At 43.2% G+C, this 25815-nt stretch overlaps 1 protein-coding gene across 2 annotated transcripts in view; it reads left to right on the forward strand.

Annotated features, from left to right (window-relative positions):
• Positions 1-25815, forward strand: part of CRYBG3 (crystallin beta-gamma domain containing 3) — a 158496-nt gene that overhangs the window by 112403 nt on the left and 20278 nt on the right. For both annotated transcript variants that reach the window (XM_066599157.1, XM_066599158.1), the window contains 9 exons: positions 1251-1286; positions 1382-1521; positions 2042-2168; positions 7023-7165; positions 11964-12090; positions 13675-13707; positions 16822-16931; positions 20600-20726; positions 23851-23990. In XM_066599157.1, coding sequence (XP_066455254.1) covers positions 1251-1286; positions 1382-1521; positions 2042-2168; positions 7023-7165; positions 11964-12090; positions 13675-13707; positions 16822-16931; positions 20600-20726; positions 23851-23990 — 983 coding nt within the window. The remainder of the gene's footprint in view (positions 1-1250; positions 1287-1381; positions 1522-2041; positions 2169-7022; positions 7166-11963; positions 12091-13674; positions 13708-16821; positions 16932-20599; positions 20727-23850; positions 23991-25815) is intronic.

Genomic DNA, 25815 nt, shown 5'->3' on the forward strand with positions numbered 1-25815 from the left:
GGGCATATCCGTACATAGAATTCCGCCGTAGAAAATCGCGTTTCCAATTCAAGATGTGTTTTTTATCATGGTTTTTATTTTTCCACTACATGCGGTTCTGCTACTGTAAGGCTGAGTTCACACAGGACGGATTTGCCACGGAAATTTCGCTGTGGCAAATCCACCAGCAGCCGCTAATCACAGGGTAAGTCAGCCATGTGGATGAGATTTGTCAAAAATCTCATCCACACGAGACTGCCAATCCGTCGTGGCAAAGCTGGCAGAAGCCAGCGCTGCGGTGCGGATTCCCCAGCTGCAGCATGTCAAAAAAAAATTTTCCGTTGTGGCCGCTCTCTCGTCTATAGGAGCGCCAGCCACAATGGAAAAGCATGCGGCCATGCCACTCCAAAGCCCGTGGCTAAGTTCCGAGAATTAGCCCCGTCCCGCCTCTCCCCATTGCAAATAGTGCAGAGGGGTGGAGAGGGGGCGGGAGCTCAGTTCCTGCTCCTGGCTCTTCCATCCTCCCCCCCCCCCCGCACACGAGGACAACGTATATCGGCTCGGCGTGAAAACCGAGCCGATATACGTTCGTCTGAATGCAGCCCCCATGCCGCGGATTTGACTTTTGGAAAATTGGCATGGCAAGTCAGCCCCATGTGAGAACGGCCGTCAGATGTGTTCACACGTAGGTGATTTGCTGTGGATTTTTCACAGCTGAAAAAATCTGCAGCAAATCCGCAACAAAATTTGCGCCATTTGATGTAGACTCAGAAATGTAGCAAATTTACAACATACGTCACACTTCCAATTTAAATTCAATTTAAGGGGTGAAATCCACGATAAATCCAACTACAAATGTTGACGATTCTGACATTAGCAGATTTGCTGCAGATTTTATCAGCTGTGGAAAATCTGCAGCAAATAAACTGTGTGAGCGCACAGCCTCGGGGTACGTTCACACGGAACAGCTTTACTGTAGAGTATCAGCAGCGAACACTCCCCAGCGTAAAATCCGTGTAAAAAAACGCGTAATGTGGTCCAGATTTTGATGCAGATTTTGATGCAGATTTTGATGCAGGATTCACCCACTCCATTGAAGACGTCGATTCGACACCTAAAATCTGCTGCTTTGATTGACACATTATCGGTATAAATGGCTTTTCTGCTGGGCTTTTCCCGCTGGCCACGGCGACACTTCGTTATATTGTAATCGAAAGCCTAATTGTGTGAAAGCAACAAATGTCGAGTTAATTTTTTCCCATTTGTTTCAGGGAGGATTAAAAGTCCAGCTGCCTAGTGATCCGAGGGTAAGCCATTAGATCACCATAGTTACTACGTCTTATTTCCGCAGTCCACCTCGTCGTACGCCTGAAGTCTACTGAAATAATCATCTCTCTTCCAGGTAATTATTTATGAGAAGCCGCACTTCCAAGGGTGGTCAAGGGAGACCACAGATCATGTCGGCAGTATCCTGACCCTTACCCGTGATGGAGATGATAGCAGTAGTCAGGATATCGGCTCCATGCGAGTGATTGGTGGAATGTAAGGGCTCAGCCTGCTTTATGTTGTACTAGAGTTATGCATCCATACAAGTGGGAGAGACCCATAGGCTTAGCAGATCCCAAACTCTAGTATTCATCTGTGTTTGTGGACCTTGTCTTGCCTACGTTGCCCTGATAAACCAACTGGTTGTGCATAGTACCACATTACAGCTCCCTACAACCTTAAAGGGCCACTCCAATGATTTTTTTTCACTTATTCATTCTGTAGCTATCCCCTAGTATATATAAGTCGGCTAATGTTACCTTTGTTCGTTATTTCTTTCTATCTCAAACTCTTCTTCCTCATATGGTCATGTGATCTCAGTTCTGACCAGCTCAGATCTGCTTGGGGTTGTCATGTCTGAAACCAGTCAATTTCTCAGTCTGTGTGATGCTATTACTTGGACCCTACCACAGAAACTGCTTAGAGGGGGACAAACGCACTTCTATTACACTTACTGCTGACGATCACACATCTGAGATGCCACATATTTATTTATACACCTTTTTCTGGTTTCTAGATGGGTTGGGTATGAAAATGAAAAATATAAAGGGTACCAGTATCTCCTGGAAGAGGGCGATTATGAAGACTGGCATGCATGGGGTGGATATAACAATGCCCTACAATCAATTCGATATCTTCAGGCGGTAAGTAACTTTTAACCAATAGTATAGCTATAAATGTGTACAAATTGACATCTATCATTCATATACTGTTTGTAGATCTTGCTGAAGGGGGCAAATGTAGGGTTTATGGAACCATAAGTAACATGGATGATCTGTGGATACACAATAGGACCATGTCCATCTAAACATCTGAGTGGTCAGACTTTCCAAGCTAAAGGTGCCCATACACATTTAGAGGAGAGTTGGCCAAACCCACCGACACTTATGTGTATAGGGGTTTCGTGACACTCCCCCAGTGGTTGAGGGAACGAAGGATGGCTAGATTGGATTTGAACATGCCGAGTTCTTTGCTCCCACAGAAGATTAGCCACTCTCAGAGGTGTCTGGCAGTGTCTTATTCCCCTCTGCACATTGGAAAGACATACACCAAGCTGAGCTGGTATGTGTGTGGAGGAACATCATTGGAGAGCTCGCCCTGATGAGGGCAACCCAATGTCAGGAAGCTGCCTGACTTTCCCTGGATAGTGATAGGTAAAATTGGCAAGGAACGATGACACATAATGAATAAACCATCAGATTGCAGAGTACCGTGACATCGACCCAGTCCCGATCCTCACTCACAGCCAGCGTGCTATGACATATTGGAGATGCCACCCATAGTGGGGTTCAGTAACTATCATGTAGATCTGTTTCAACCACATTCACCAACTCTTGACCACATCAGTAGTGGGAAGTTAAATGTGTAGATCACCATATTGTTGGCCATCTTTTTGAGGAGCACAGGAAGTTTACATTAGCAGCCCTAATAACATCCTACTAAATTCCTGGCAACTTTTAGAATAAAGTTTGAGTTAGGAAACTTTTAGGGCTCTGATCATCAACTATTACAGAGTGCTAAATACCAGCTGCCCACTAGAAATGTGATTCCAAAGGGAAATTTTCTTTTAGCATTTAATTGGATTTGCGTTGGCAATTCAAATCCGGGCGGCTACACTGCGATCAGCGCGATCTGCTTCCTGCACTGTACATAGTGACAGCGGCCCGGGGAATCAGCAGATCTGCGGGGACCCTGAATGATGGACTTCCAATGATCATCTACTGATGATCTGTTCTAAGTCATCAATAGAAAAATTGCTCAAAGTCCCAGACAACCCCTTTAAGAATAAGATAATGCAGGATATAATCCTTCACAATTGTTTTCTGATAACGGAAGGACATTTCTACGGTCCTCAAAGTGTTAAATACAAAGAAAGCAGTACAAGATCCTGGTGGCCTTTTCTGCAGATATTCCCATATCTGATATAATGTTTAAAGGCCCGTACACTTCATGTGTCATTAACGAGGCCACATTATACTTGATGCCTCTTCGGTATGTTAAGTTTAATAGCCAAAAATAAAGTCTTGTTTGTGTTGGTTATCGCTACTTCTTTTAGTCTTCCAAGTCCCTTTACAAAAATGCATGCGAGATAAGAAAGCTGCGGCATATAGTCATTACAGTGAGCAAAGGTAGAGAGCAAAACTGTACAATGTCATTGATAAATACTAATGGACTAATAATGGAGACTAGAACATGGCAATCACCCCTTTAAGACCAGAGATTTTAAATTTTTTTATTTTTGTTTTTTCCATCAATACTTTCAAAAACCAATAAGTTTTTTTTTACTTCTCCACTGATGTAGCTGTATGGCGTTTTTTTTGTGAGTTGTATATTTTAATGGTATCCTACAAGGTATTGAAAAACTTAAAAACTAATTTTAGTGGAGTGAAATGGAAAAAAAAAGGAATTGCTACATTTTTTTTTGGGGGGGGGGGGGGTAGAGATTATGGTGTTCATGGTGCAGTAAAAATGACGTGGTTTATTCTGTGGGTCAGTGGGATTAAAGTGATACCAAATTTATACAGCTTTTGGCTCGGTTCTCACACCCAGCCGATATACGTCGTCTCTCTCTGCAGGGGGGGAGCCTGGAAGACCCAGGAGCAGTGCTCTGCCTCCTCTCCGCCCCTCTGCACTATTTGCAATGGGGAGAGGCGGGACAGGGGCGGGGCTAATTTGCCAACCTTAGCCCTGCCCCTGTCATTGCAAATAGTGCAGAGTAGCGGAGAGGAGGCAGAGAGGGGACGGCAGCTCAGTTCCTGCTCCTGGCTCTTCCATCCTCCCCCCCCTGCAGATGAGGACACCGTATATCGGCTCAGCGTGAAAACCTAGCCGATATACGGTCGTCTGAATCCTCCCCCCCTAATGTGTTACGTTATTTAAAAAGTGACAAAACTTTTGTTGTAACGAACAATGCGTTCCATTGACATATTATAAGGCTATAGCTTTAATTTTTTTCCCTCATTGGGCTTTGTGGAGGCTCGTGTTCCGCAGGGCGAGCTGTAGCTTTCATTAGTACCATTTTAGGTTACATATATCTTTTTGATCTTTTTTATTGCATTTTTTTAGGGAGTTGCGGTGACCAAAAAAAAACCCCAAATTCTGTAATTCTGTACTTTTTTTTTATGGCGTTCATGTGGATTAATCAATGCAATATTTTAATAGTTTGGACATTTGCAAACACGACGATATCAAATATGGGGGCTGTTTTTCATTGTTTAGGTTTTTTGTATAGTTAAACTTTTCTTTTTTAATATTTGTAATTATTATTTACGGTTTTAAAAATGTTATAAAGCTTTTTCTACATTTTTTTAGTCCCCACCGGGAACCTAAACTTGCGATCACATGGTCATTTGTACTGTATACAACAATACTTCAATATTGCAGTTTATAGTGATTTTCAATGTTGTCTATTAAGACCTGCCAGAGGTAGAACTTCATAGGCATCCATTGATTGCAGTGCTGGTAGCCTTCACTAGGCTCAGCGCTGCCATGCTAAGTCAACGGCACCTCACAATTGCATCCCTCAGCCCCAGAGCATATTAATATCTTCATCGGCACTTGTGAATCAGACAACCTAAACAACCAATCAGTTTGAATCAGCCAACCCAAACAACCAATCAGGTTGGTGGAATTGCAGGAATAGGGCAGAAGTGCTAATAAAGATGTTAATATGCAGCCCCAGAAGCTCACAGAGGCCATATAGCTCCGTATTAAGGAACTGTACGGCTCCAGTCTCCTTCCTTAGAAGCTCCCTATACATATAGGACATGTGGTAAGAAACCACGATTATTTACTACGGATCCAACCTTAGCTATGAATCACAATACAAAGAAACAAAAGTTCAGCAATCCAAATCTCTGACACTACAATATCATATATGACTCTGATGTTGCTCATTTAGTTACATTTTAACCTTGGTACACTAGGTAAAGTTGAGATAAGAGGCTCACTGGCATAACTGATGTATAAATGTGCATTCCACTTGGATTAATCAGTGCTTAGTGATGCCAATTAGGAACCACACATGACTGGGTAGCTCCTTGCTTTATTTTCCAACTCCTCCTGGTATACAAACCAGGCAAACCACAGCTAAGTCCATGAAGCGTGATGCCAGGAAATGATGCTGTACACAAGCTTACGTCTCATAAGGCAGGGGAAGCTGACCTAGGACTGGGCACGATGTGCTACATGACCTGCAGTATTTTATTTGCCCCCCTGTGTATGTTGTTAGGCATTGTTTTTGAGCCCCCACAGTGTAGTAATGAGGGCTCTGATTGCTAAATGCATTTTCTGGTCAATAGTTTTTATTGAACGGTTTGGGAAATACAGATATAGACAGTTTGAGAGGGATTGTAGAGTCATGGAAATAATGATAACACAAACCTTAAGCTGTAGGATGACTTCATTCAGCCTGACTGTTCCATCAAGGTTACTGTAACAGAGATAGCAGTATCTGTATAAACAATTGTAGTGTGAAACTAGTGAGGAGAGAACTTTTCAGACGTTCAGTTTGGCCAATTTGCTGAATTTGGGCAAAAAGTTTGATTTGATTCGAACCAGAACTTCACCAATACACCTAAAACTAGTGTATAACACTGTCTAAGAGCATAAAGCCCCGTATACCATTCTTAGGTCATCCAGGAGTATATTTAAATACTTTTGACTTCTTCATGATGCTCCTCGGGCTCCTGGACTGTCCTTAACTGCTGTCCTGCATTTAGTCTGCCTTGCCAACAAGTTCACTCTGCAATAGTCGCTCTGACACTGTGTGCACGAATCATAAAGCATCAGAGTTGTAAGTTACACCCCCCATTGAATCATAGCGTCCTTGTCCGCCCCTTTGACACATTAACTCCCATTTGCATACAGGGCTCAGAAACAAGCAGCAATATCTGGAGAACAGGGGTGGGTTAGGAAAAAAAAGTGAGGATACCATCAGTGGAGCGAGGCGGCTGTACTGAAAACTGGAGTTTTTCGAGGACATGACAGGTCTCCTTTAAGGGGTTTTGACACTTTGTACTCTTGGTGACTGTTCTCAGGATCGGTACTCCCATCGATCAGCTGATCGATCCGCCCGCTGTCAGTGCTGGAAGTATAAAAGATGGCTTCACCACTCACATTGAAATCAAATCATAAGGGTTCATGAAATAGATGTATCTAGTGGTGGACAATGACCCCCATTGTCGAAGCATGCAGAAGGGCTCCATACCAAAAATTGATATGGGACCTCAAGCTGTATGTCCTCTCTACCATCCCTCCTAGGAGAAAAGTGTCTGTGGGCTTTATAAGTTCCCCTTTTTTAACATTTACTGGTTCAGAGAGGCTGTTTATAGGGAAAGCCAAGATAAACCGGGCTACCGCATCTCCATAGCCACAAGGGCTTCCTCTACAATACACCCTTAGACCTACCCTTGTCTACCCCTCTAGTCCCTTTCCGGGATACGTTTTTAGAAGTAGACTTCTGATTCGATTTATATCTAAACTGTTCTGTACTATAGGACTTCTTAGAGTCATCTGTCACCTTATATGCAACGAATGAAGAAGACGGGCAGCAAATAACTCTTTTCAATCAAGCAGTTCCTGATCTGGAGCTGGCGGGATATAATACAAGGACGCGGTGTATCCACGTGAAAAATGGAATGTGAGTACCAATGGAATGAATATGCGTATATGTACATTATGGTGTGGGGACAGGATATTGGAGATGTAATCATTTCAGACTAGCCATACATGCAAGGTATCCCCAGATAATAATGCATGCTTATATCAATGGGAGAAGGAGAAAAGCAGCTGCCAGACGCATCTACTACACTTATCCAACATGCCAGATCCAGGACAGACCCCCACCATAGATGACTAAGGCCTGTGTCACACGAATGTATATGCACAGCGTTTTGTGCATGTAAAGTTTGCGCACGTGCTCGAAAAGTACACTTGCACGTGCGTATATGCAAAACCCAAATGTGTGCATAAATGCGCTTACGCCCGTGTGACACCGGCCTTAAAGGTAATGTATCACATGTATTCTTATTAGTTAAAACCATTATTAACATTTTTCATTTTCTGATTTGCTTTTATTTTCTGAGTCTTGTATGCATGCTCTCTGAGTTGTGCAGGGAGGGGAGGGGGTGAGCTGTGACCACCTATAGACTTGTAAGGGAGGGTGTTGTGTGCATACAACGATACAGGAAAGGAGGTGTGACCATCACTTATAGACTTCTATAGAAGTGTGATATGGGCATGTCCTGTGACCTGTGCAGGGAGAGGGGGAGGTGAGCTGTGACCATCACCTATTCTAAATAGTGGACTTCCTGTTACATCTATATATGGGTGTCACCTCCCATTGTAATCCTGTCTGTGATGATAATAAGATGATGGCTGAGATGTTTTCTGTGCAGAATAAGGAGTGTCAGACTATTATTAGGCTTAGAGGACAGTGTGAGAATTGCAGGATTTTAGGATCTTTTTAAAATATGGAACGAGACAATGAAAATCACCAAAAATTCTTTAAAAATATGTTTAATATAAAAACGGGATTTATACAAGAATTCATTTTCTCTTTAATATCCACTGTATAGAATGTTTAATAGGAAAGGAAGTCATGGAAGTGCAGCAATAATACTTCCCCCCCACCCCTATATACTGTGCATTGTTGTTCCTGTATCCGGTATGCTTGTATGATGGGGCGTGGATACACCTCTGCTATTGTATGCTGTACTCTATATATGATGGGTTTCGGATACACTTCCTCTAGTGTATTCTGTACTGTATACATGACGGGGTTCAAATACCTCTCCTCTACTGTGTCCTGTACTATATATGATGGTGTTCGGATACAGTTATGGTACTGTATCCTGTACTATATATACACATGATTGGGCTCAGATACGCTTCTGGTACTACTGTATTTTCTACTGTATATATGATGGGGCTCGGATTCACTTCCGCTACTGTATCCTATACTGTACGTATAACGAGGCTCAGATACTTTTCTGGTACTGTACCCTGTAATATATGTATGATGGGGCTTGGATACATTTCTGGTACTGTACCCTGTAATATATGTATGATGGGGCTTGGGAACACTTCTGCTACTACATCCTGTACTGTATGTGTAATAAGGTTCAGATACATTTCTGGTACTGTACCCTGTAATATATGTATGATGGGGCTTGGATACATTTCTGGTACTGTACCCTGTAATATATGTATGATGGGACTTGGATACATTTCTGGTACTGTACCCTGTAATATATGTATGATGGGGCTCAGATACATTTCTGGTACTGTACCCTGTAATATATGTATGATGGGGCTTGGATACATTTCTGGTACTGTACCCTGTAATATATGTATGATGGGGCTTGGGAACACTTCTGCTACTACATCCTGTACTGTATGTGTAATAAGGTTCAGATACATTTCTGGTACTGTACCCTGTAATATATGTATGATGGGACTTGGATACATTTCTGGTACTGTACCCTGTAATATATGTATGATGGGGCTCAGATACATTTCTGGTACTGTACCCTGTAATATATGTATGATGGGGCTTGGATACATTTCTGGTACTGTACCATGTAATATATGTATGATGGGGCTTGTATACATTTCTGGTACTGTACCTTCTAATATATGTATTATGGGGCTTGGATACATTTCTGGTACTGTACCCTGTAATATATGTATGATGGGGCTTGGGAACACTTCTGCTACTATATCCTGTGCTGTATGTGTAATGAGGCTCAGGTACATTTCTGGTACTGTACCCTGTAATATATGTATGATGGGGCTGGGATACACTTCTGCTATTGTATCCTGTCCTGTATGTATAATGAGGCTCAGATATATTTCTAGTACTGTATCTTGTAATATATGTATGATGGGGCTTGTATACATTTCTGATACTGTACCTTGTAATATATGTATTATGGGGCTTGGATACATTTCTGGTACTGTACCCTGTAATATATGTATGATGGGGCTTGTATACATTTCTGGTACTGTACCTTGTAATATATGTATTATGGGGCTCAGATACATTTCTGGTACTGTACCCTGTAATATATGTATGATGGGGCTGGGATACACTTCTGCTATTGTATCCTGTAATGTATGTGTAATGAGGCTCAGATACATTTCTGGTACTGTACCCTGTAATATATGTATGATGGGGCTTGGATACATTTCTGGTACTGTACCCTGTAATATGTGTATGATGGGGCTGGGATACACTTCTGCTATTGTATCCTGTAATGTATGTGTAATGAGGCTCAGATACATTTCTGGTACTGTATCCTGTAATTTATGTATGATGGGGCTTGGATACATTTCTGGTACTGTACCCTGTAATATATGTATGATGGGGCTGGGGTACACTTCTGCTATTGTATCCTGTAATGTATGTGTAATGAGGCTCAGATACATTTCTGGTACTGTACCCTGTAATATATGTATGATGGGGCTTGGATACATTTCTGGTACTGTACCCTGTAATATATGTATGATGGGGCTTGGATACATTTCTGGTACTGTACCCTGTAATATATGTATGATGGGGCTTGGATACATTTCTGGTACTGTACCCTGTAATATATGTATGATGGGGCTTGGATGCACCTCTGCTCCTGTATCCCATACTGTAGGTATGACAGGGTTCGGATACACTTCCGGTACTGTATCCGTAGGCTCATCTGATGATCTTTTTAATGTATGTTGGGTTTGCCGGCCCCACTTCGGCCTCTGCACTTTGACAGTACGGGTTTGACCTTCGCGTTGTGTTTACAGATACCCCAATATGTCCGTCACCTCCTGTTTCTGGAGCGCAGAAACCTATAGCGTTGTACATTGTTATTCCCGGTCGTCAGAGGAATCGTTGGGTTTTATAGAGTGTTCCCTATTAATGATCCTTGGCTAATCAGTGCTAGTAAAATTAAGCGGTCTTAATTGGAAAAGGAGCTGCACACGCTGGGAGACGAAACCGCGACGCGGCAGCAATTACACACAACGTCTTAGTAAGCTGATATGAGTCCCTGTTATCTGCGCCCGGAGGTCCTGGAGAAGCCGCGCCTGGACTCGGTCATGGTCACATTAGCTGGAGTGGGGATTGTCACTGCTTATTGATGGTTTGCTTCTTCAGCCATATTTATTAAAGACCGTTTTACAGTAAAATACGACGCAGTAACTATGAACCCCACGGAGGGCTCCAAGGTCAGGGACACGTCTGTATTGTGAATATGGCGTCCGTGTGTCACTGTGTGGCGCCTCTGTGAGCTGCTGTACTCTTCCCTAGAAGAGCCATATAGGCGTAATACAAGTGTATAATGGTACAGGGTTGGCCATGGAAAGGTAGGTTGGCGCCACAGAGTTATAAGAGCTGTCTGAAAGAACACCTGTGTTTGTTGCCCATGGCAACCAATCACAGCGCAGCTTTCATTTTACCTCAGCAGTATAAGAAATGAAAGCTGTGCTGTGATTGGTTGCTATTTCTCATACTGCTGGAATAAAATGAAAGTTGTACTGTGATTGGTTGCTATGGGCAGCAAAGGCAGGTACCAGCTATCTCTGTTGCCCATAGCAACCAATCACAGCTCAACTTTCATTTTACCGCAGCAGTATACGAAATAGCAACCAATCACAGCGCAGCTTTCATTTATAATACTGCTGAGGTAAAATGAAAGCTGTGCTATGATTGGTTGCTAAGGGCAAAAAAAATAGCTGGCTATCATCGCCTAGCGACGGCGCGGCCTATTCTGTACTGTGCATGTGCGCCGGCACATCCGCAGAACAGAATAGAAGACGCTGGACAGGTATGCGGGGGTCACCGGCCAAGCCAAGCACAGGGTTGGGTTTCGCTGCAGGATTTCACATGTGGATTTTGACCCGCCTAACTTCAATGGAAGCCGTCCGCGTGGATTCCGCATAGAAATGCAGCATGCTGCGATTTTTCCTTCACTTGTGGAAACCGTAATTGGTTTCCGCAAGTGTGCAGGAAGAATCAATTTCCCATAGCATGAGCGGTATTTACTGCTGATCCGTGGTGCGAACGCCTGCCGCGGATTCCACCGCAAATATCCGCCAGTGGGCAGGAGGCCTAGAGTGTGATGCCAGCCTACTTTTCTGTGGCCCGTCCTGTATATATATACCACATTATGCCATGCGGAATCTGTGAAGAAAAGCCTGGCATGCTTCATTGACCCCATACATGGAACCGTAGTGCTGTGTGCGCCGTCCTATAGTCTGTGTGTACTTGAGGCCTTATAAAGCGCCAACACGTGCCGCCCGCTGTACAGGCATTGTCCTCTCTCATCAGTCTGTCACACACGGCAACCAACTTCCTGTCCGCACGTTCTTCTATTTACTGGCGATTCTCTTGATTTTAGATGGACATGCGTCTTATTTACGTGACCATTATTATGTTTTCTCCGATGCCGCAGGTGGGTGGCGTACCGGCAGAAGCACTTCTGTGGAGAACAATACGTGCTGGAAAAAGGCAGATACAAAACGCATGCGGACTGGGGCGGCCGCGACACTACGATAATGTCTATCAGACCCGTCCTTCTGGTAAGTTGTGACGGATTATCAGCGGTTTGTTCTGCGGAAAAAGCGTAATTATCGTAACCAAAGTACGGTGAGTCAGATGAAATTTAGCCGAAGCGAACAAGTGCGTAGTGCGAGGAAAAAATGCCAATGGCGTCACATTAGTGCTGGCCTGCACAACATGTGGCCGGTGAAGAATTTCTGGTGTTCCGAGGCCACCCGTTATTTCGCGGTCGCTTCCTGTCCTGCTATCCTGATTTGCGCTCTCCAATAAAAGCAGCCGCAGCGCATGTCAGCACCTCAGGCAGTCCTGCATGAGCACCGGGCAAATACCAGGACTTTTAGCCCCCCGACGTAGGCAGCGTGAGGGTGTCATTCCAACACGGCCAGAAGGGGACTTCCTGCTCGGCATGCTTAGGTAAGTATATATATTTTTTTGTTATTTTGGGGGCAGTATTATTATAAAAGCGGCATAATTTGAAGGCGCAGGACGCACTAGTGCAACCGCCAATAAAGCCATGTTTACACAGCGGATTCTGCGTCAAATTCTGCTGCAGATTTGCATCCCTTTATGTTCAGTGGAACCATATACAGCGCCAATTTTTTTTCTCTTCTTGATTTCAAATCGATATGCAGGAAAAAAGAAATGACTTGTCCTTTCTTGACACAGATTACGCGCCATTTCCATATTGAGTCTGTGTCGGGAGTTCCACACACGGATTTTCCCATTGGAAAGGGCTAAATCCGTGTGCAGATCCGTGACCGGTTATTTGCATGGCTGTGGCAGAAATCCGCAGCCCACCAGTGGATTTATGCCATGATCTTTAGAGGTGGAATCCACATGGAAAAATCCACAATGGATTCCCCCATCTGAACATCCCCTGAGGTTTGGAATGTCACGCGGACAACCACCATTTATTCAGACTGTGTCTACTGTGATATAGAAGATTAGCAACGGTCTAATTACTGTAAGAGCAGTGAGAATGTGGAACTCTCTGCCGGAGGAAGTGGTGATGGCAAAATCCATAGAGGAGTTTAAGAGGGGACTTGGTGTCTTTGTGGAGGGGAAGGATATTACAGGATATAAATCTTAGGTTAAGTGTCAATTCTGGTATACAGGCAGGTAGGAACTATTAGGGGTTGATCCAGGGATTAGTCTGATTGCCATTAGGGAGTCGGGTAGGAATTTTTTCCCCAAAAGGGCTAATTGGCTTCTGCTCTTGGGGTTTTTTGCCTTCCTCTGGATCAACACAGGAGGATAGACAGGCTGGACTAGATGGACATTGTCTTCATTCGGCCTAACGAACTATGTTACTATATCAACCATAGTCAGCTATAATGAGTAGGAGTAGAAATCCGATTAGGGCAGAGAACAGCTGTAGTGTAAAGCATTGGTTTAACTTGAATAAATGATATCAAAGTATGTTGTCATTTATGACCTCAAATCCATGTGTCACCTCCTAGAAGATCAGCCTCAGCACAATGTGGAAAATCCTGAGAGTACTTACGCCATTTAGTGATGTATAAAAATTGTGAATACAATTGGTACATGCAGTATTTGCACCAAAATTTGCAACTTGCTGAATTAAGGTTCATTTTACTTTACAGGAACCACTTGGACGGAGCGACATGAAACATTTGGTGAGTTCTATTTTCTTTTCAGTCCTAAAAATACTACTATCTGAGCGCTACAGAGTGAAGAATTGTTTGTTCCGCTTCCGCATCAGAGTTGATCCCACATATTACACTCAGAATGAACGGTCTGCATTAGAAATTGACCGTTCTTTCATTTAGCGGTTGATATTTAGATCACCAAATTCTTGTCCATAGACACTAATGTGAAGGCCACAAGCCTTTTTGATTTAGATGCGTGTGAAGGACACTGTACTGTATGCATTACTGATCATTTCACTTTGTTTGCCCATAAAATTATGGATTGGGGTTCTTGGAACTTGGAATTGATTCATATCCCTGCTCTTTCTATACTTGGGACCACCCAGTCGACTCCTATCAGTGATTGCTAGCTGCCTGTATGCACACTGATAGGGTGATAACTCTCAATCACTAATAGAACCGCCCACTGGACTTCTAACGAGTAGGGATATAAATGGATAAAATGCAAGTTATACTGAGTCTTTCCCACAAAACTGTAATGCATTCTGAAAGTCTTCAGACCCTTTTACTTTTTTACATTTTGTTATGTTGTGGGCTTGTGCAAATGTAAAAAAAAATTCAAGTTTTTCCCCATAATTCTCCACTCAATACCCCATAATGAGAAAGTGAAAACAGAATGTTAGAAATCTTTGTAATTTTTTTGAGATTGAAAAATTAACATTATGGGTTGACAAAAGTGTTCACACCCTTTGTTTTACTACTTGAAATTTAACTCTGGTCTTCCATTTCTCTTGATCATTTTTGAGATGTTTCTACACCTTGATTGGAGTCACCTGTGATAAATTTAGTTGATTAGACATCAGTTAAAAAGACACACCCATGTCTATATATAAGATCTCAGAGCTCACAATGCATATCAGAGCCAAAATGAAGCCATGACGAGAAAAGATCTGCCTGTAGGGCTCAGAAACAGGGTTGTGTGGAGGCACGGATCTGGAGAAGTCTACAAAGAACTTCTGCTGCACTAAAAGGTCCCAAGAGCCCAGCGGCCTCCATAATACTTAGATGGAGGAAGTTTGGAAAACCAGTAATTATCCAGCTCTACTCTTTCTTAGGGTGACTACCCACTAGCGTTTTTTTTTCTGCTGCGAATTCGCTGCGTTTTTTTTTCCAGATGCCTATAGGACTTCCTAATGTTAAAAAACGCAACGCAACACAACTTTGCGTTTTTAACATTAGAAAGTCCCATTGACAATTGGAAAAAAACGCAGCGAATTCGCAGCGGAAAAAAAACGCTAGTGGGTAGTCACCCTTAGTCAGACCTCATCTGCAATACTGCGTCCAGTTCTGGGCACCCCACTTTAAAAAAGACACAGACAAACTGGAGCAAGTTCAGAGAAGAGTTACCAAGATGGTGAGCGGTCTGCAAATCATGTCCTATGAGGAACGGTTAAAGGATCTGGGAATGTTTAGCTTGCAAAAAAAAAAAAGGATGAGAGAAGACTTAATAGCTGTCTACAAATATCTAAAGGACTGAATGGAGCAAAGTACAGAGATATTCTTAATGAAAACCTGACCCGGAACGTAAGGGACCTCAGACCGGGCAGAGTGTTCACCTTCCAACAAGATCCTAAGCACACAGCCAAGACAGCACAGGAGGGGCTTAGGGACAACTCTGTGAATGTCCTTGAGTGGTCCAGCCAGAGCTCTGACTTGAACCCAATTGAACATATCTGGAGAGACCTGAAAATGGCTGTCCACAGGCGGCCCCCATCCAACCTGACAGAGCTGGAGAGGATCCGCAGAGAAGAATGGCAGAAAATCCCCAAATCCAGGTGTGTAAACCTTGTGGCATCATACCAAGAATACTGGAGGCTGTAATCACTACCAAAGGTGCTTCAAATATTTATCATTTACACCCATGGCAAAGATCAAGGCTGATCTTCTGAGATTGACCATTCTCGCAGTCAGGATGTCTGTCCCGGGTTTATGGCGCTCCACGGCCCCTCCCACAAGGGTTATATGGACAGAAAAACTCAATACTCTTATGAGATACGAAATAGAGGGAGCAGAGGAAGAAAAAGACCGCGAAAGGTCCTATAATCTCTGGAGACCGTGGATCGCCATGAGAGCGTCTAAACCCTTTGAAAAATGGTTGAATACGGGTACTATGGACCCTTAGGGCTCTTGGAAACCCAAAAAAAGCCATAAGCAAGGCTTTCATCACCTCCCTAACCCCTTATCCCAACATCTTCCCCTACCTTCTACTCCCCCCAGCCAGATACTTGCCTGTATTTATTAATGCACCACAAAGTTGTATTTTCCCTCTTTAATTTTATTTTTTTTTAAATTTTTTTTTTTTTTTTTTTATATTTATTTTTTTTGAGAAATAAATGTATTCTGCAGGAAAAGTCCGTGTTACACGATTTAAGAGAAATCAGCGTGGCCACGCTTAAGCAAAATGATAACTGCAGATTAATGTAATGTAACACTGTTTAATGTTTACTGAAAATGTACAATAAAAAATGATTGAAACAAATATTTATCATTTACAAAAAAAATACAAAGATTTCTAACATTCCATCACTTTGTCATTATGGGTACTGAGTGCAGAATGATGAGGAAAACTTGATTTTTTAATTTGCACAAGGCCACAACATAACAAAATGTAAAAAAGTGAAAGGGTCTAAAGACTTTACATATGTATCATATATATCAGTCTGCTCAGCTCCTCTTGCTCTATAATTTGCTGCCCACAATAAGGGCTGTACATACAACGTGACAGGTTTACTATAAAGGAGTAACCTGTTTCGGACATTTTCTACTAGTTAGAAGGATCCCCCATTGATGAGCTGATCACAGGAAGTCTGCCTGCTAAGTCCTGGCGATCAACTATAATCTATAGTAGAACCAAGCAAGTGCTTATTTTCCCTGCAGTGCCTCCAGTGGGCTAAAATGGGACAATACGTATTTCTCGAGGAAATAGATCATGATGTACGGTAGTTCTCAGTGAGTCCTGCAGGGCGAGAGTTGTTGCTGCCCTTCACACTAATAGAGAGGTGTCCCCTATTCAGGACCTTCATCTATCATGACGTCCTATTTCCAAACTTCACACTAATGACATGTTTTGGGTTATTGCAGATTAAAGTGTATACAAGTTCCGAGTTCCAAGGAGAAGTCATGGATATCACACAGAGCGTATCTGACTGTACATCCTTTAGGCCCATGTCTTTCAAGGTCTTAAGAGGATGGTAAGAAGCACATTTATTGGTCAACTCTGTATCAACAGTATATGGAAGCCATAAAGCAACCTGTGCCCTCTGAAAGGTCTCCCTGTCACTGAGAAACTGACAACCAACCCTGCTATGTATTATTGAATGCTTTTGCTATAACAGTATCATAATGAGGAATTGCTACAGTAGCTGAAATGTATTCTTGATGTCCACCACTAGCAGATGCATACATGTATGTGTCAAAGTTTCACAATAATGTAGCAAGACATCGAATTACAATGCCTGTCATATAACATTGTCATGATGCAGATTCATGTAGAAACACTATTTGAAATTGCTTCATCTTTTAGGTGCAGATCTCATCAGTATAACTCAGAGGTTCCCATTCTTTTTAGCACCAAGGAGCCCTTACCACTTTGGGCCGGGTCGAGGCACGGCAGAAAAAAAATCAAAATTTGCTGCAAATGCACAATGAATCTGTGGATTTTATTGCAAATCTCGCATAGGATTGGACCCTATGCATTGCAAAGGGTAAAATCCACAGTATTTCCGCAACAGACTCACCTCTTATATTGTATATTGCTGCAAATTTGTGGTGCAGAATCCACAACGCAAATTGGCAGCAAATTCACCGTACCAGGACCCAGCCTGCAAATAAGCAATAGGTTAGACACCGTATCAATTAAGACCCCAGATGTCAGACCTCAAAATTAATGCAGACCCCATACAGCTAAATTCATTCTGGCCCCAGATGTCAGACCTTAAAATTAATGCAGAACCCATACAGCTAAATTCATTCTGGCCCCAGATGTCAGACTTCAAGATAAATTCAGACTCCAAGCATCACACGCCAAAATGTATTCAGCGCCCGTAGAGTAAAATTAATACAGCCAAAAGACTCACAATACACTATCCTCCAAAAGTAGTTGGACACCCCTATTAGTAGAATGGATCGTGTCTTATTAGCATGTCACGTGTCTTAAACCATGTTACATAAGATGCCGACCCTTTGAGGTGTCAACCATAGTATTTGACGGGAAATGCACGCTATTGGGTACATGGGTTATACCGCTGCACACAAGCAGTCCATCACGAAGCGCAATGCATCGGCCCGTCAACAATGGTGCAAGGAGCGTCATCATTGAGCAATGGCATAACGTTCTATGGATTGACAAATCACACCACTCTATCTTCACATCAGATGGATGTACCGGGGTGTGGAGGGTCCTGAGGAACGTCTTCTGCCTGAGTGTGTTGTGGAAACACGGAGGTGGACCCTGACATTTTAGATAATACTGTGATGCCAACAATGTGACAATACTCTGGGAATGGTCGGCCATACTTCCAACAAGACAACGCTCCTCATCACAGATCCATTACATTATATGGATGTTCCATGATTGGACTGGCCTTACAGAGTCCGACCTGATCCCTACTGAACATCTTTGGGATGAACTGGAACGTTGGATCAGGAAATATTAACAGTGCCTGTCTTCTTTGAGAGAATTCCCCACACGTTTGCAGGGTGAATGGAGGGAAATACCAGCTGAAGTTAGTAGAAAGTATGCCACAGAGAATATCCAATGTCATTAGGGCCAAAGGAGCCCCACTAAGTACTAACATATGGAAATAAATACTACTTTTGATTCTTGCTCAGGAGTCCAGTTACTTTTGGTAGGATAGTGTAAATTCAGCTGCCAGGCTCCTGAATCAGACCTGGCATGATGTAATGACATCCTGAGCTTCACCATTAATCATATCCAGAGAGCCGATGCCAAAGGTGGCAGAAAGAAGACCCTCAGCGCTGACAGTGAGACTCATTGGCCACGCTCCCCTACAATGTCAATGACGGCACTCCTAGCGGTTGTGCTAATGCGCTGCACATCTGCTAGATTCTTAATGAGAGCTCTAGTCACAACACCCCTGGCAGGTTCTCACGGCCCTCTTGGTTGGAAATGGCTGATATTTTGCATTATTACCTTTGTGGAAGTCGTGCCTTAACATGTACTTGAAGTGGAATATCGCACAGCGTATTCTGTGCAGCAGAGGTGTAACTTGAAGCCCCCGGGCCCCAGTGCAAAACTTGTAACAGGGCCCCCAACTATAATGCTTTACTCATAGTACTGGGCTCCCTATATGGAGAAGAGAGGCCTTATGGGCCCCCTAAGGCTCCTGGGCCCGGGTGCAACCGCATCCCCTGCATCCTCTATAGTTACGCCCCTGGTGTGAAGGCACCCTGACATTACTTACTAGATAGCATGGAGGCTTTCTGCAGTGAAGACTACTGACTGACGGCATCTGACACCAGCAGTAACCTCTGTGATATACCTAGTGGTGCTGAATGGGTACGTTACAACTACAGGGACCCCCATAATGCTCAGAATAAAGGGTCTACCATGCTAGTTAGGAGCTGCAGCACAGAGATGCCACCGGCCACTTGCACTGCTGGGGACTGTAGTACGCCCTCATTCACCTGAATGGAGTGATGATGTGGTTCCCTGCTCTGCTGGTCTGCAGGTGATAGGCCTAAAGGACCTTCCTCACTTCGTTTTTAGGATTCACTGGGGTTCTTAAGGCCATTCCCCACAGATCATAATGTCATGCCTTATCCTAGTGCTATTCTAGCGCAGTCTGTCAGTCCTAGAAATGTTGGCTCGCTGTGCTCAGAAGGCCTCATTCACAAGAGCACATGCAATTTCGTTCCACGAAAAACGGACCATTTTCACTGCATGCGTATGTGCGCAGTATATATTTTTGATGCGTGCTTTATACATTTGTATTGTATTCGCGTTACCTGCATTTTGCACACAATGGCTAAAAAAAATGCCCGAGTCATGTAACTTTTTTCCTCTGTCTCCCAACAACATACTTTAAAAATGAAGTTAATACACCTGCAATTACGTATTTGCTGCGTTTTTAGCAATCCCATACACTTGAATGGGCGATTTTGGTCCGTAAATACAGACAAGAATAGGACGGTGCGTTTTTTGTTTTTTTTTGCATGAATGATTGGTCCGCAAAAAAATTGCTCATCTGAATACATTAGTGGAAATCAATGGTGTTGTGCGTAAAAAAATAGACGTATTACAGACCAAAAATACGCCTGCGTGATTGGGTCCTTGGGCTGTATTCATACGGGCTAACGCATTTCTGGTGAGTGAAAAACTGACAGTTTTCCATCTCATTATCAAATGCGTTTTTCTCTGCTCTGCACTTCCAGCTTCTTCTTTCATGCGGTCCCCATGGTAACCTGCATTAAGAATGTATCGCACTCGCATACAAATCGCATGGCTGGTGATGGCGATATGTTGTTTTTTGTTTTTTTTAATGCTCCCATAGAAAATAATGGGCAATTTATGAAGAAGAATTGCACAAAAATAGGACATGTAGCAACTTTTCTAACTTGGACTGTCAGTCCAAGAGAAAAAAAATTGCTCATGTGAATTAACCCATTCATGACTGGGTTCTTTTCCCGTGCGAGCTCTGTCCATCTAGGAATTGCAGAACTCTCATGGAAAGTTTGCCTGTGTGAATACACCCTTGGGATGGGACTGGGATATTGTCAAGGTTTGTAGATCACCGTATTCGGACCCCATCATCTGACACTGTCCTTTCATTCATCCCTGTCACCTTGCATGGGTATGGACCAGTAATGATATAGTTGTCACATTCATCATCTCTTCCAGCTGGCTGCTGTGCTACGAGGCTGACTCTGGCGACAATCTGTGTGTGTTAGAAGAGGGGCATTTTCCAGACTTGGCTTCGTGCGGATGTCCTGCAGCTGAGATCAAATCCATCAGGCCAATAGATTATGTAAGCTATCCATAGCATCTGCTTCTCGATGTAAAATGCAATGCTCCTAATGTCAGTGCTATTCAGATCTCCGTGCGGTGACTCGTCTTGCATTATGCAATATTACAAATGACACTATGCATCTGTCTAGAAGAACGCATTTGCTTCTCCAACCAGAATTAATTTCACTCATTGCATTTTCAATCTTAAATTTGTAGAAAAGTTTTGCAAATTACTAATATACTTTGTTTGATATCCTCGCCTTTTTCATGATCTCTGTTTGCTGTCAGTAAATTGAAACACTCTTGTTTGTATACTGAGAAAGTGACACAAACCTTATACTCTCATAGCTGAGTGTTTCTTCTAGTTTTATTCAGTCTAAGTGGCTCTGTGTGAACTAAAGCTTCAATGGCAGAAACAAAAATATTCAGAATGACAAAGAATTAACAGCTGAAGAAACCTTTGTGCATGAAAAATCAATGCACACGAATCTTACAAAGTCCCTGCAGATAATAAATTATGAACATAACTGTTTTTATTTTCATTGAGTTTTCCTTCTCGTGCATTTAGAAAGCCTCATACAAAGCTGGTCACTTTCATGAATCTGCACAAGCTCAGTCTCCCTCTCCTCTTTCAGAGGCTGTGCACTATAACCACGCCCACTCAATACTACACAGCTATCTCTTCTTTTTCTCTTCCTCTCTCTGAGCAGCTGCTGGTTGTTCCCCCTCACTGCTGATAAGAAAATTAACTGAGAGTAAATTACAGCCCTCTGTAATAGTAGTTTTTTTCCGCTCTCTATCGTCTTGATCTCCTCTACCATTCCCCGGCACTGACATACAACCCGCTGTAAAGCTCAGTGGAAAGGTGGTGAATGCAAGTTCACAGAAGGGGAGCAGCTAGGGAAGGAGCTAACGGTTTACTCTGACTGACAGAATTTGCTAAGATTTCAGTCCTCCTGTCTGCATGGAAAACAATAGAAGCATAGAAATCAATCATTTAGAAATGAATGAAAACCAATTACAAAAAAGCTTCATTTCCAAAAATAAATTAATTAAAAGAAAAATACTGAGTACAAAGGTGTTCATAGCCTTTAAGACTAGGGCTACACCGTGACATTGGCCATGACCCTGATAGTGTGACCAAGGATTGTTGTGTAGCCCTGGAACCTCACACTCATCAAAGTCAATGGGGTCACGGTGCGACTCACAAGTTGCCTCAACCATGACCTGCAGATCACAAAAAAATCCACCAAGGTTGGATTTTTCAAAGAAGATGGCCAGTATGGCAGGCGGTCTGTAAATAAAGAGTGAGTGGAGCAGTAGAGATAAAAAGCTTGATGACCACTTAGAAAAAGGACTTGTATTTATAGAGTTAAACATTGCAGGTCTTCCAGGACTTTACTGTTGATGACCTTTCCTCAGCCTAGATTATCAATAGCTGATCGCATGGATCTGCTGCTTGAGATCCCCGCTGATCAGCTGTTCATTGGCCCCGCTGTCATTGCGGATAGAGACTAAAAGAAATGGCTTTGTCCAGAGTGCAGCAGCCAGCGTCGGTATTGTAGGCACTGCTCCCATTGAATTCAATGCAATACCAACTCGGACCACTGCACAATGGACAGAACTGTCTGCTTCTGGCTCTGTTCGCACTGACAACAGACCAAGCAAACAGCTGATCAGCGAGGATCCTGAGTGGAAGACCTCTGCCGGTAAACTAGGATCAGTCATCAATAGTCAAGTTCTGGAAAATCTCTAACTGTAATCGCTGTGCAATGAAGAGTTATGTAACTTTCTGATACTATCTTTGGTGTAACTGTAGAGGTGTACATGCTGCGCCCACATCACCTTATGGTAAAGCCCCTTCCAATCCCATTTTTGCAGTTTCTCTAAATTCTTCCAATTTTTAACCATGTGCACCAAAAGGCAGCCGACATTTGCTCAGATCAGACATACATTTGCGGAAAGTTGCAACACATTGTGTCACAACGCTGTCAGCACAGAGACTCTATCCTTCTTGAGCTAGAATCAACAGTAGTATTTATTTCCATTTGTTAATACTTAGTGGGGGTACTATGGCCCTAATGACATCGGATACTCTCTGTGACATGCTATCTACTAACGTCTGATACACTTCTGCTGGTATTTCCCTTGATTCATCCTATCTGGTGAGTTCTCTCAAAGGAGATGCATCGGCCCGTCTACAATCATGCAAGGAGCGTCATCATTAGATAGTTGAGCAATGGAAGAAGATTCTATGAAGTGATGAATTACACTACTCTATCTTCAGATCAAGTGGACATAATTGGGTGTAGAGGACGCCTGGGGAATGCCTTTTGTCCGAGTGTGTTGTGGCAACAGTTAAGTACGGTCTAGGGATGTGTTACGTGGCATGGTCTCGGTCTGTTGGTTGTAGTGGTAAGAACCATGAACACAGAGGTGAACCCTGACATTGCAGACAATAATGTGCTGCTGACAATGTGACAATACTCTGGGAACGGTCGGCCATACTTCCAACAAGACAACGCACCTCATCACAAATCCAATGCTATTTTACGTTGGTTTGAGGATATAGATGTTCCACAGTTGGACTGGCTGCACAGAGACCCAACCTGAACCTACTGAACATCTTTGAAGTGAACTAGAACGTCGGGTCAGGAAATATGAACAGCGTCCATCTTCTTTATGAGAACTCGCCAGACGTTAGTAGGATGTATGGAGGGAAATACCAGCTGAAGTGTATCAAACATTAGTAGAAAGTATGCCACAGAGAGTATCTGATGTCATTAGGGCCAAAGGAGCCCCACTAAGTATTAACATATGGAGATAAATGCTACTTTTGATTCTTACTCAGGGGTCCAATTACTTTTGGTAGAATAGTGCATAGTGAAACCTCTTTAAGACGACAACCCAAAGTTACATTGAAAATTAGTATTCCACAGGAGTGGTCTACAGTACAATATGGTGGAACTGAAAATCTGTCACAAGAAAACTGGTCTAGATAAGAGGGTGGTCTTTTGGAGAGATTTCACTGGTAATCTGGAAGCTGAGTGGTCGGCTCAATGAGCTTTCCCAGTATGTATATGATAATCATTGCACAGTTATACGGTAGTGACATAACATTGTATTTTTCTTACTCCTTCCAGATCTTTGCTGAACCTTCTGTCAGTCTGTTTGCCCTGGACTCGTGTGAGGGGAGGGAGCTGCATTTTGAGGAGGCTGTGACCTCAGTCCTTAGCAAGGACCTTCACTTTTATGCTCAGTCTGTATGGGTCAGAAGAGGACTGTAAGTAGCAGTAATAATTGCACAATACTTTGTATTCTTCGACAGTGATTTATACTCCGTGGAGCGTAGGACTGGGTATCCTCCTCCTAAATAAAGCATCACTCTGTCTGGTTCCTGCACGCCAACCGTTCAGAAATTCTTGGGCAATCCATAAAAATGGGGCACTTTTTTCCAGTGTCCGTGAATTTTTTGATACTCGTGGTACTTGAGTAGGGTATTATGGCTGTAATGATCATTATTTTATAGTTCACAGTAAATGTTGGCAATGAGTTCAAATCAATATATTGAGCTATTGACAAGTATAATCTTTAGCATTCGTTACGGCCTTCCAACATGTTTAGGGATATTAGCTGGTGGTCATAATATTGTGAGTTGAGAAATATTGTAGATGTTATGGTATCGCTACATTAGCTTAACACTAAGGCCTCCTGCGGACAGCCGGGTCAGATCCCACTGCGAGAATTCTCGCAGCGGGATGCGAGCCATGCCCCTGCAGTGACCACCGTGGCTCACCTCCTCCCGGCGTCTTCTCTGCTCTGCTATGTGCCAGCTGCCGCCCAGCAGGCATATGCGCAGAGCAGAGTCGGCGCGTCACCAGTGATGTTTCTGTGCCTCTGCGAGGCTCGCACAGAAATAGGACATGCCGTGATTTGTTTACCGTATGAGTTTTCACGTGGGCAAATCGCGGCTGTCTGCATAGAATTGCATTATCTAATGCAATCCCATGGCAGCGGGCATGGGCGGGAAATCCCGCAGCAGAATTTCCGCTCGTGTGCAGGAGACCTAACTAGAAATAAAAACGATTATATATGTTATATCAACTAACAGTTACCAATTGCTATATAAGCAATACACACCCTTGAAATAACAAGCAACACTTTATCAACCAGTAAAACCAGTAGTTGTGGCTTGCTGCTCACTGTCTGCAACGAGCGGATTTGTTGTAAGCTCCCAAAGCAATTATTTTCAAAAGTCCCAGGCTCTTTTCCTAAATGGTGATTGAGTTGTGAATTTACTAGTGTCCTGTAGAACAGTGTTGTGCGACTAGCAGGCCTGAGTAGTCCCTAACAGTCTCTATATACATGCACACATTTGGCTTCTATTGAGGCCGGCCTTACTTACGATCTGACTCCAAGCAATCCTTGTTGCCTGCCTTTATAACTTGAGCGGTGGTGTAGCAACGAGTATTCTTTAGCTGTTTTAGATGGTCATAACTTACCGCACAAATCTGGGTGACAGTCTCTGGGATGGCCTATCTACAATATTGGGTAACACTCTTTCTCAATTTAGGGACTTCTGGTCCTAAGTCCCTGCTACTGTCCGCAAGCACAGTCTCTTTAGTTATATAAAAGCAACCTCTCCTCTTATTTACTCCGCCAGTCCCTGCATGCACCGCTATGTCTCTGTCCTTGGTGCCCAGCCTTCCTTCTGTTCAGTGCCTCCTGGTATTGCTGCCGTACTGGCGACTTCTCAGCACATAACTTCCTTCTCAGTTCACAAGTCCATCTCAGCTCCTTTTTGGGCAGCTTTCACAGTCCCTAGTAAGTTTACAGGACCCTGCTTGGGTCCCTCTGCAGTGCCCGTGTAAGAGAGGCAGCGTTACCTCTTATATGTGTATAATAGGAAGGTGACAATATTGTGTGTGACAAAGAGGCAGTAAAAAGTTCCTCTAGAGCTTCGCCTTACACATCAGGTGCGATTCTCCCTGAGGCCAGGAGCGCAGTTTCTAGATTTTCACCATTGATTACAGTAATATGACATGCTGCCGCAGACACTTCTGCTCTCCTGCCTCCAGCGGTCTCTCATGCAGCCTTAGTATTGATAT

Source organism: Eleutherodactylus coqui, chromosome 4, assembly GCF_035609145.1.
Source record: "Eleutherodactylus coqui strain aEleCoq1 chromosome 4, aEleCoq1.hap1, whole genome shotgun sequence".
Lineage (NCBI taxonomy): Eukaryota > Metazoa > Chordata > Amphibia > Anura > Eleutherodactylidae > Eleutherodactylus > Eleutherodactylus coqui.